The sequence below is a fragment of the Rhinoderma darwinii genome, chromosome 1, assembly GCF_050947455.1.
Source record: "Rhinoderma darwinii isolate aRhiDar2 chromosome 1, aRhiDar2.hap1, whole genome shotgun sequence".
In the NCBI taxonomy this organism is placed as follows: Eukaryota; Metazoa; Chordata; class Amphibia; order Anura; family Rhinodermatidae; genus Rhinoderma; species Rhinoderma darwinii.
This window is the reverse complement of record NC_134687.1, coordinates 146,825,385-146,838,578: the sequence shown is the minus strand read 5'-3', so window position 1 is coordinate 146,838,578 and position 13,194 is coordinate 146,825,385. Positions and strand designations below refer to the sequence as shown.

At 37.5% G+C, this 13,194-nt stretch overlaps 1 protein-coding gene across 1 annotated transcript in view; it reads left to right on the top strand.

Annotated features, from left to right (window-relative positions):
* PCDH10 (protocadherin 10) overlaps positions 1–3,637 on the top strand; it is a 54,606-nt gene extending 50,969 nt beyond the window's left edge. The window contains exon 5 of the mRNA XM_075860444.1: positions 2,218–3,637. Coding sequence (XP_075716559.1) covers positions 2,218–2,237 — 20 coding nt within the window. The 3' untranslated portion in view covers positions 2,238–3,637. The remainder of the gene's footprint in view (positions 1–2,217) is intronic.
* Positions 3,638–13,194: the final 9,557 nt, after the last annotated feature.

The following is a 13,194-nucleotide window of genomic DNA, read 5'->3' as shown; positions in this document are numbered from 1 at the left end:
GTGACACAAACACCTATTGCTGCAATTACAGATACAAGTCTCTTGGGGTAAGTGTTTATTAGCAGGGCACATCTAGACACTGGTATATTTGCCCATTCTTCTAGGGAAAGCTGCTCCAACTCCTTCAGTTTAGATGGTTACGTTGCTGTAGAGTAGTCTTAATGTCATGCCACAGATTCTCAATTTGATTGAAGTCTGGTCTTTGACTCGGCCATTCCAAGACATTTAAGTGTTTCCCATAAACCACTCCAGTGTAGCTTTATCAGTATGTTCAGGGCCATTGTCTTGCTGGAAGGTAAATCTGCATCCCAGTCTCAAATCTCTGGCAGACTGAAACAGGTTTTACCCATGAATTGCCCTGTATTTACTGCCATCCATCTTTTCTTCAATCCTGATCAATTTTCCAATCCTTTCAGAGGAAAAGCCTCCCCACAGCATTATGTTGCCGCCACCATGCTTCACTGTGGGAATGGTATTCTGAGGTGATGCAAAGTGTTGGCTTTGCGCCACACTTAGGCTGGATTCACACGAGCACATTATGTCCGTAATGGACGGAACGTATTTCGGCCACTAATCCCGGACCGAACACATTTCAGGGAGCCGGGCTTCTAGCATCATAATTATGTACGACGCTAGGAGTTCCTGCCTCGCTGCAGGACAACTGTCCCGTACTGTAATCATGTTTTCAGTACGGGACAGTAGTTCCACGGAGAGGCAGGGACTCCTAGCGTCGTATATAACTATGATGCTAGGATCCCGTCTCCCTGCAGTGTGTTCGGTCCGGGATTAGTGGCCGAAATACGTTCCGTCCATTACGAACGTAACATGCTCGTGTGAATCCAGCCTTATGGTTTTCCATGATGGCTAAAAAGTTGAATTTTAGTCTTATCTGACCAGAGAACCTTTTTCCATGTGTTTTGAAGTCTGCCGCATATTGTTAAGCAATGGCTTTTTTTTTATCTGGCCACTCTCCCATAAAACCCCACTTTGTGGAGTATATGGCTTGTAGTGGTCCTATGGACAGATACTTCCATCTGTATTATGGATTTAATCGGGCTCTGTGGGATGTTCAAAGTTTGGGATATTTTTTATAACCCAACCCTGAGGAGCTTCTTGGTCTTCATGTTGCTTAGTGGTATTGCAGACTCAGGGGGCTTTCAGAACATGTGTGCTTATACTGACATCATGTGACAGATCATGTGGCACTTTGATTGGACTTTTTTTTTTTTTTTTACTAATTATGTGATTTTTTTAAAGTTGATTGGTTTAACCAGATCTCATTTAGGGGTTTCACAGCAAAAGAGGTGAATACATATGTACTCACATCTTTTCAGTTTTGAGTTTTGTTTTTTGTTTTTTCATTACAATGTAACAATTTGGACTATTTTGTCAGGTCTATTAAAACAAAATCTAATTTGAAATCCATTTTAATTTTAAGTTGTAATGCAACAAAACAGGACAGATACTCAATACTTTCGCAAGGCACTGTATATACCATTGAGAGTCTGTAGAAATCTTGTTGACAAACCTTATAGGCAGTGTAATGCATACATACATTTGAATCTTTAAGGCCCCATTCACATCACGCAAAACGTAGGCAGCGGCTATTATGAGATCCTTTTAACGTATATGCCCTGAACTTTTATGTCCTTTTCAATACCTATATGTTAAATAAATCTCATAATAGTTTATGGGTAATGGATGTCGCTGTTAGGTATTCATCACAGGTATCCATCGCCCATAGACTATTATTGCATCTGTTTAACGTATACGTCATGAAAAGCGATTGAACAACTCATGATGTATACATTTAACAGATGCCTGTGATGTATGTCATACAGTGGCATACGTCACTTATACAGTAGGCTCCCATGTTAGAAAAACGTATATAGCGTGGCATAGTCTTTTGTTTTCGGTATCCCGTTGTATGGAATAGTGTATGGAATAGCGTAGGCTACTATTCATACCTTAATAAAAAGGTAAACCGACGTATACCAGCCCGACCGAAGCAAAAAGGAGACTCTTGGCCTTTGTTGGGTTAATGAAGCCCTATGGACATGTTTCGGGTGTGTGTCTAAATCTTTCCTTGTTTATGTAATAATGGCCCTACATGTGTAATATTGGACCATACAACTTATATTTTCATTTTATAGCTATATTGTTCATAATAGCAAATTCTAATCTATTTGTATTTTTCTTTTTTTTTTATCTCCTCAGCACGGAAAAGGATATGCTAGTCAGATCTACATGACTTACCTGAAGCAGCATGATTTGCACAAGTTGACCAACAAAAGCATCAACTTTTCAACTTCATCATCCTGGCCGTCTCGTCTGGCATAAGAGAAGGAATAAAAGTCTGCTGCTGAAGGCATGGCCAAACTAAGGACCTTTCTGCTCTCAGCAGGCCTGAGAAATGAGTTGAAATGTGAAGAAGAACTGTAGAAACTGCGGAGGCGACCGCCCTTGCCTCACTTATCAGTGTGTGCCTGTTTACAGCACTATATATCTTTCTTTCTCCAAAACGTCACTGAGCCCTTTAGATGTTTCTAAACACCACAAGAAGCCAATCGTACAGATAGAACATGCATTATAAATGCAATATCACTGTTTTAAACTTGACTGTTTTATATATTTTTTTTTTGTGTGATGAAGTGTTACCCAAATTATCCAAACTTTACAAGAGAAATTGTGATCATGTTATTTTCACCCGTGGGTCGTAAAAAAAAGAAAGAAAAAAAAAAAAGAAAAAAATATTGTTTATCTGCAGACCCATGGAATATCAAGGACATTCTGTAGTTTATACACCGTGTTGCAAAGTGTTTACTGTACTATTTCAAAGCTTCTAAATAAATATAAAGTATATATATATATATTATATAATTTTCTGAAAAAGTGGTACAATTTAATTGATTTATAAATGAATTCATACAGCCCACAAGGTAAAAAAAAAAAGTATAAAACTAATTCAGGTCCTAAATTATTTATTGTTGTTATAATTATTAAATAGCATTTCATAATGATAGATTTGGACCAATCCCTGTTCACCCTGTTAAAAAAAGCTGTAAGCTACATCAGATTTGTACGGAACTTTAAATACCAAAGATGCAGCTTTCAACATTGAGCACTATAACCTACTATGGCGTATTTTGATCTTCCTTATTTTATCCTGTGGATTTTCATTTTACAACTAAGTTTTATAAAAAATTAAAAAAAAAGACAGATGGGAACTGATCTGTAAATGTTGTCAAAACAACACTGGATACTCTGTACAGTTTGAAATTGTAAAATATGTATCTGAAGATTACTATTTTGAAAGATTAGCCCCAAATCATATAACTTACACGTATCTTTCTCTAGCATAGTTTTGTGGAAACTTGAAAAATATATATCTTTTAATCTTGCCTAGAAATGTTTTTTAATAGACAAATCATGAAACATAGTGTTTTCCAATTCATTTTCTACACAGCAAAATTTCAAGTTAGGACCATTTCACATTATTATTAAACACTTCAATATTATCTGTGTCTATGATAATATTTTTTCATGGTAAAATTGTAACATATCTATATATATATGGAGAGTAATATGTTTTATTAAAGAAAACAAGTGGCTCATAAGGACAATCATTTTAAATTTAACTTTTATTTCCATGTCAAGAAGTTAAAATATCATCAAAATATTAAAATGTTATTATTTTTATTTTATTTTTTCATATTCCAGCGTGTTTTTTGTATTTCTTTGTCAGTATTTTTTTACTTCAATTTATTATGTTACAAGAGTTGTTCTTGATTAGACATATATTGAACTGTTTTGATTGTATTAGCAAATGGTTTGGAATGATATTTTATATACTGTATCTAGCTTACAGCTAGGGCTATATAAGTGAATCTTACATGTTAACTGATCAATAAACGGACCCACCATAGTTTCTGGTCAGGAATGGACAGGAAAGTACAATGATAATCCCTGCTGAATCACATTATTAATGTTATCAGCGAGGTATCACTAAAATAGCTGAAGCCATTAAAGTTGGTTCTTTCATCTCATTACCTAATTGGGCATATGGACATCATAGAGGAGGTCCCATGCTCCTAACCCCCATCATTTAAATGGACTCATGTAATACTACATTTTCCGTGTAGTGACCGCTGAAGGCAACTTCGCCTAGCAATATCTACTCTTGCCAGGGCTCTAAGGAGCCCAAATAGTATAGAGGTTTTCTGTGATGAGACAACCCCTTTAAGCAATGCAATTTGGCTTGGAATAGCCTTCTTTAAAGCGGTTGCTTAGACCATATTTTTTCCATATAAACTAATTATAGATGCAGATGTCGTAGAATTAATTAGAGTCAGGATAATATAGTAAGTTCACCTATGTAGAAACCAATAGATAATACATTGGGGCATATTTATGCATTGTACTTGCGTTGAACTCTGTATCCATCATTTATGTTTCTTTGAAAAAGGAGGTATGGTTTTCAAATTCTTGGTAGCATGCCAATATTAGTAAATATGCCCCGTTGTGTTACCTTAATAAGTTGTGCCAAATGACTAACTCAGCTTTGCCACTTCCAGAATTTTTAGGCTTGTAAAGTTGCTTCACACTTTATATATTCTGGTTTTTAGTACCATTGAAAATTGTATAAAATTTCAATGTAAAGGAGTAATACACCTCTATTGGACATTTATTTATGTCCTAAGATGATGTGATGAGCTGAGAACAAATACTACCTTACTTTTTATATGCTCTTAAAATTCTCCAGGGTACATTAGTTTACTGTCACTACAGTGGAGCTCAGGAACAGCCTGCCACCATGTAGTGCCATTTAACTGCTATACCCATAAGACACCATTGTTAGACATTAGGAATGATTATTTTTAAAGTGTTTGGCTTTTAGGCAACACAATATTTTTGAAATTCATAGATTGAACTGGGTGGAACCATTACACTTGACAACCATTAAAGTAGGTGTTAAGCACTTAAAAAGTTTCCCCACATACATTTGGAAAAATCTGAATAATAATGCAGGATGAGAAGGGTAATGTCTCAAAATGCGTCAAAAGATATGAAACTGGTTTACTTCTCCACTCTTAATGGAATTGCCATTCCAGCTTTGAACGAAACAGCGGGTAGTCTGAGACAGATCAGTTTCTTTCAAAACATATAAACAAAAATGTGTAAAATGGAGTTGTGTTACAGTGTATCGCTAACAACGAGTTGATTTCATGTTACTCAGCTCGTCGTCTCAAGTCTGAATTGGTGCTCTGCTGGGGCAGGCTTGGCAGTAAGGCTCTGTTCACATCACATTCAGGTATTACATTTTAATTAGTGCCACCAAAAGTATGTGCCAGACATATGTACCTACATGCTATACAGTTGCACATGCCTGTCTTTGACTCCCATTGTAAAAAGCACGTACTGTATATGTTTTTTTGCGGGCTTCATCTGCATTAAAAGCATTTTTGACAACTTTTCTATACAATTGTACAAAAGGTACACCACTTTGTTAGCATACCTTTTAGCTAAGGATAGTTTTTGGACACCTCGGCTTATACTTCCGGAAGTGCTCTCGAAGCATACACCAATTGTACTGCCAAACAAGATGTGAACAGCCTTATTCATAGTTTTTGCATTACACATGGGGAGATACTGAACAATTTAAGATCAAATTGAGCCTGTCACAGACCTGTTTCTCATATTGTTTATAGTCAATTGTGTCATTATGCTCATGTAATGTAGAGGTACAGTATAAATCGCCCTGCTACACATATATAACAAATACATACAGTAAGTGTAACCAAAAGAACCACATCTTTGGAGTGATTGTGTCTGTCCTGTGAATATAATTGTCTTAGAAATTGACATCTTTTTCTCTAATTATATTTTCTATTAAAAAATATAAAAAATTTAATAAAAATGAATAGTTTGTATAATGAATAACATGGGTCAATCCATGCACAAACATTACATAGACAATTTCTTTATCATTTCATTTAGAATACTTTCTTATGTACAATATATGTATATTTTCACATAATGCCAATATAATTAGGTAATTATTCAAATAATAACACTATTTCTTCCTCTTAGCATCCAGGTTTTAGATTGTGTAAATAAACACATTTATGTGGCCTTCGTCCTCTATTTCAGTCCAGATCACTGTGTTAGCGATCTTTTACTGTGTGACAAATCAGACCAAGGAGCATTTTCTGTATGTGTCTTAAGATATTTACTTAGTTGTGTTAGGTTTTATGTGCATTTTACATTTTTATTTAATCTATAACATGGTTAATACTTTCATATTGATTTATATGAAGTAGATACAAAATATTTTGTTTTTCTTTATTGCAAGCTGCTAAAACAGTACAATGCTCTATATTGTGCTCTTTATTTTTCCGTTGGTAATCATATTAATTAATTACACCTATATCAGTAGTCTTATTTTTCAATTTTAACACTGAGAATTTATATATATATATATATATATATATATATATATATATATATATATATATATATATATATATATATATATATATATATATATATATATACTGTATATATATATATATATATATCTCAAAAATAAGAAAAATTAATTTTAAAGATAGATTTATATTTGTTTCCATTTATTTATTGATTTATTTAAAAGCTTTAAAGCAGTTGCCCTTTTTTTTGAAAGTTTACAGGTTTTCCAAAGACAAGATGGTCACTAGGGGTCTCACTCCTACTTCTTATCAGTGGGGGGGACTGCTGTATTTGTGTCACCTGAAGCTTTAAAGGGGTTATCTGGGATTTCAAAATGTATCAATTGGGCTCAAAATTTTAAAACCTGGGCAATATATTTACCAAACAGATTCCACTCTGGCTGTGTGCATCTCCTGCCGCTCCTATGTCCTCCGTATGTGCTAACGTGACGTCAATTGATCGTGGCAACCAATAGATAACCAAAGTGATGATGCCACTATGGATGATTGGCTAATGTTTTCTAACTAAGGGCATCATGTCAGTGAGCACAGAGAAGCAGGGAAACCGTGACACCAGCGGCAGGGAATGGAGTGGAATTGGTAACTATCTTGCAAAGTTTGTTATCTCTTTATTTTGTCCCCAAATTGATACATTTTTGGATCCTTAGATTCCTTTTAAGCAGTACTATTTGAATTCAATGGACGCAGTGGTCTCTCAGAGCTGACAGCCATGCTAGATATAGTTTTTGGCTTTAGCTAATAGACAGGATAACTACTCCAACCTCATTCTGTTTGCAACCAACAGTGCATCTAAAGGGGTTGTATAAGCCAGATATGCCCTTTAAAATGAAGTTCCCAGAATTTATTGTAGTCATACTTCAAAATAAGTTTGTTACTAAATATATATACTCCAAATATTAAGAATACCCCAATGCTTCTTAAAAGTTACATTTACTAGATTTTCCAAACCAAAGATAAAAAATAGAATATTTTAAATCTTTCATAGTAATTTACAAGTCTGCTATCCAATGGTACATAAAAAAAATATAAACTCATTTTTTCCAAAGGTTAGCATTGTTTTATTCTTCTTTCCGTGACAACTATTGCTTTTTCCCGCCTGCACAATTATCAGTTTCTTCTCATTATCTGAAAATGTTACTTTAGATTTGTTAATTATTGTATCTAACCTTTTCTCCTGCTTTCTATGTTCCGTGTGATTATTTGTTGGAAGATTTCATACTTTTACCTATAACTAGTGACATAATAACTAAATAGACTTTTGCAATAAAAAAAAAATACAAATACTGATTTAGATATCTTGCCTTTAGTTATCTTTCTCGATTGTCCACGTAGGTTTTACAGTTTGTAAATGTTTGAAACACCATAAAAGTATGACTGATTTATTACATTTTTTGTCTATCATGTTTTTCAAGAATAAAAAATTGGCCTTAAGATGGAAGAAGAAAAAAGGAGAATTAAAATAAATCTATAGTTGTAAAAAGGTGTATATGTCCTATATAACATTTTCTATAAATACTGTACAATCTGGATTCAACCTCACTTTAGAAATAAGGCCCCAAAAATCAGCTCCATGGCGAGACAGCTGCAGGGTGGAAGGGAGATGATTGTTTACATGCGCTTATGCATATGGCTCACTGGTTTAGAACATGCACAGATAGACAATTCCACTTGTGGACTGCCCAATTATTTTAAACATTGTAACAGTACCCTTATAGCTATTCAGTTCTGTAAATAAACAGAGACAACCATTCTCCCCAGAAAAAGGCACAGTTTATAACCACCTCTATTTTCTCAGATGCTAAGCACATGGTGCTCAATGGGTGTAGACTGTAGTAAGTGGCTTTCTGTATTACTGATCACCAAGTACCTTCTGTAAAATAGAGCTGTTGAGTCCTAGTAAACCCAGTTCATCTCTAGTTGTGACAAATGTCATGATAAAGGACACATTTTATCCTGTAGCTGGGCCTTTTATGGCCATACAGGAAAAATTCATGTATAGTAACAAATTTCCTCTCTGACACTATGAGGGCAGTTTATGTAAAAATATAGAAATTAATTTAAAAGAAGGGGAAAAATAGTAAAAAACAATGGCCAAACCCATTTTCAGGACTAGTCCCATACCTGACCATCCAAAACTCTACATTACATATAAAATAATTCATTTATTTCAGATTTACTTGACTGGAAAATGTTTTGTTATTTTTGTACACTTTATCCGTAATAACACTAAAAAAAATTATGCCGAAAAAATAAATAAAAAAAAAAGCTTTATGTACCATGAAAAACAGACACAAAAATCATTTGGATAGCTAAATAGTACCAACTTAGTTAAGTAACAATGTTGGTATTCTGAGACTTATCCTATCATCCCTCACCACTTGAGACACTGCAGAAATTACTTTCCCTTACATGTAACAATGTTCCTTATATCTGTTAGGCCTTATTCACACGGTCGTGTTCGGTCCGTGAGATAAGGACCATATGTCGGCCGCTTTTCCTGGACCAAACACAGCTCAGGGAGCCGTATTCCTTGCATCATAGTCATCCATGACGCTGTAAGTCACTGCCTCACTGCGGGAATACTGTCCCATACTGTATCATGTTATCAATACAGGATGGTAGTTCCTCGAGGAGGCAGTGACTCACAGTGTCATGGATAACTATGATGCTGGGAGCCCGGCTCCCTGAACTCTGTTTGGCCCAGAAATACGTCCGACATATGGTCCTTATCTCACAGACCGAACACGGCCGTGTGAATAAGGCCTTCAGAGAATAATTATCTAACATCCTGACCTAAAGTTTTCTTCTAAGCCCTGTGCATTACATCAATTTAATGTCACTTCCTTAACATAGAGTTTGGTTGTCTGTATGTTTCTCTGCAGAAAATCTTAATAGTCTGATAAATTTGTTAAGCTTTCTTTTGCTTACTTTATCTATTACTATTTTTTTCTGCTCACCATTAAAAAATGTTAATTTCCATATAAAATAAATGTACATAAAAAGTTGTATTACTTGTGTTGTAATGATGCTAAAATACTGTCTGTAATATAGTCCAGAGCTGCATTCACAATTCTGCAAGCTTCAGGCCTACAATCTGTGCACACTTGCTGACTCTATGAAAACATAAGAAAAACGTAATCAACTGCATTATAGGAGATCAGTCAAGCTGTTAGGCGGTGTTTGTCAACTAACTTGTTGACTGTTTCCAATAACAATCAGCAGAATTGTAAATGTAGGTCTGGGCTATAATACATTCTGTAACTCAGGATCAATACAAGATAAGTGTTCAGAGGTAAACATAGACTATAAGGGTATGTGCACATGAGAACTGTCTTTTACGTCTGAAAAGACAGACTGTTTGACGTCCATAATCTTGAGCTGCTCTTCATTGAATGCAATGAAGCACGGCTCAAATTACGCTGCAAAGAAGTGTCCTGCACTTCTTTGCCGAGGCAGTCAATTTACGCGTCGTCGTTTGACAGCTGTCAAACGACGACGCGTAAATGACAGGTCGTCGGCACAGTACGTTGGCAAACCCATTCAAATGAATGGGCAGATGTTTGCCGACGTATTGTAGCCGTATTTTCAGACGTAAAACGAGGCATAATACGCCTCGTTTACATCTGAAAATAGGTCGTGTGAACCCAGCCTAAGACTTTTATTTTATGTATTTTATATGTTGCTTTGCAAAATCAAAAACACTTCACCTAACATATAGGGCCAGTTTAAGCTAACAATAAGCATTATATTTTCACAAGATCCTTCTAGCACCAGCTGGTTACATCGGAAATGCTTACTGATGTCTGTGGATAGCTTTCTCCCTGCAGTGGAATGGAGCAGGTGGGCAAACTCAAATTTTAAAACACAAAAGTCTTGAGCAGAGTCATTAGAGCACAATACAATATAGTTTGGATTCTCCAGGAGCTTCCTCAGAGTACAAAAAGTTTAACCTCACTAATTCCCAGGGGCTTGTTCGTTTCTTGAGATACATTCTAGGGTCAATATCTCTTTAGGTACTAGTGTGGTTAGTCCTCCTTCCCAACTTGTAAGCTACGGAAGCAGATTGAATAAAAAAGGTGAGATTGTGTTCCTTATTATGCGTGTCTACCGACCTCCGAATTCTCACACATCTAATTGGATATATTCCACCTGTATCTTTTCTTGGTGAATTTTACGGAATTATGTTCTCTTTAAAGATGTTGTCAGTCCTGTGACTGCTGCAATGGAGTCTCTCAGCAGTCACAGGAATGATGTCCTGGAAGCCTTGCACAACAGCACAAATGCAGTAGTCTAACATGGCACCTATTCAAATTGGTTGTTTTGAGTGTGCTAAAATTGCAGACAGTGGCTCTCTGTCCAAAAAATTATATATGCACTTTTAGAATGGGACTAGATAATACCCCTTTAAGTTTAGTTCTCCTTTAAAGGGGTTGTATCAAAATCAACAATTATCACCAATCCACAGAATAGGTGATAATTGTCTGAACGCTGGGGGCCCCACCGTAAGAACTCCTGCCGATCGCGAGAATGTGTGTCCTGAACCCCCCCCCCATTTCTCTTCACTGCTTAGCCACAGTGAGGAGGACATTGAATGGAGCGGCATTCAAGCATGTGCACTACTCTTCCATTCAAACGCCATCTGAATCATGGACACAACCAAGTACAGTGCATGGCCCTTTCCATTAGTCCCATAGATATTGATTGGAGTGTCAGGTTTCAGTCATGGTCCTCCTCACTGCAGGGGTGCAGCGAGAAGGATCCTGGGGGTCCCAGAGGTGGCCATCCCCCAGGGATCAGACAATTATCACCTACCCCGTGGAAAGGTCATAATTGTAGATTTTTGTACAACCCCTTTAACACTTTCTTATCCTTCCATGATATTACTAGTATATTGGATTTATTAAAATATTACTCAAAGCGTAGCTAAACTTTTGCAAAAAAAAAATATTTAAACTGCTATTATGTCCCTTTATGTGAATACATTACTCCTAGCAATTTTTTTCACTTCAAAGTACCTTTTTTGCAGCTTTTTTTCTTGTGAAACCGTCCACATCTATTTTCTTACACTTCCTGATTCTGGCAGTTGCTAGGGGCGTGTCTTACTGTGTGAGATGTTACAATTTGTCTGTATCTTTCATGAGCAGTGAACTCTGAGGTGATAACAACAATACTGTGAGCGTGCACTGAGCTATGCACAGCAGAACACATTATATATAGAGATGGAAATATCTCTGCACACTCCAGAAGAAAGCAATCAGAGTTTTTCTTTTCACTTTCCCTGGCAAGTGCAGGGAAGATAAGACAGGACGGGGGACGAACGGAGCAGTCCTAGTCTTATCTGATGCTAATTAGCAGCTCAGATTACAGTATCCTGAGACTCTTTGCCGGAGGGAAGGGGGAGAATCACCCAGGCACAGAGACCAGTAAGAGAACAGCAGTGAATGCAAGTCCATCACTGCAACCAGACACAGCGCGGAGTGCGGCAGTCTGATTATCCTGGCTCCTCCTCCTCCTTAGTACAGCCCAGTCAGCGTTAGTGTGGCTTCGGGGCCCGGTCGCAAGTGCGACCGCTGCGACCCCTATAGCTACGCCACTGGACGCAGGTCTGGCGCCCCCTCCCTGTCCCCTCTTCCCCCTATCCACAGTACTGTAACTGGCAGTAGCAGAGCGCAGTGAGGTGAATGACAGCTCTGCTACTGTCCGCTGTATGGTATGTGTGAGAGGCGCTTCCATAGCAGAAGTGCAGGTCTAGCGAGGGAGCCGCCGCTAGACCTGCGCTTCTGCTACAGAAGCGCCACTCACACATACCATAGACCGGACAGTAGCAGAGCTGTTATTCTCCCTGCCAGTTACAGTACAGTGGAGAGGGGGAAGAGGGGACAGGGATGGGGCGCCAGACCTGCGCTTCTGCTATGGAAGCGCCTCTCACACATACTATGGTCCATACAGCAGCAGAGCTGTCATTCCCCTCCCTGCGCTATGCTGCTGTCGGTTACTCTATAGAGAACTGTATAGTACATAGAGGCAGAGAGACCTTTCTGACGTCACAATGGGGGTGTGCACGTCTGACGTCAGGATGGGGCAGTCCACCCGTACACACAGGCAGCAGAGTCCGTACACCGATACATTCAAACAGTGTATGGATTTCTGCTAGCAACAGGAGAAGTACAAGACATAAAATGTAGTAAAAAAGTGTCAGAGTGGCCATTTAAAAGACATATAACACAAAAAGGAGCCCAAATTCATTAATAAAGTATATTCAAAAATATATTTATATTACACATGCTGCTAGAAAATAAAAAGTTGATCGAACGTTTAGTTACGCTTTAACTGTCTCTCTTGTTTAACCCCTTTGGCTTTCCCTCTCTCGTTTAAGCCGCTACGGGGGAGTATGGAGTGGGCTCACATGTTGAGACCACTTCATACTGTAACAGCTGACGCCGCACTGTAATGGCCAGGGTCGGAGATAACCCCCGATCCCGGCAATTTATCCAGTTAGATGCTGTGGTCAATAGTGACCGCGAAATTTAAACTGTTAAAAAGATCGGGACAGCTCCCTCCATCAGCCCATCACCTCCCCACAATGTAATCACAGGATGCTGATGGTTGTCATTGCAGCCTGGTGGCCTAATGAAGGCACCCAGATCTCCCAGGGCCTAATAAAAGTCTGTAAATAGCACAATACATAGGTATTAGAGTGTATTGT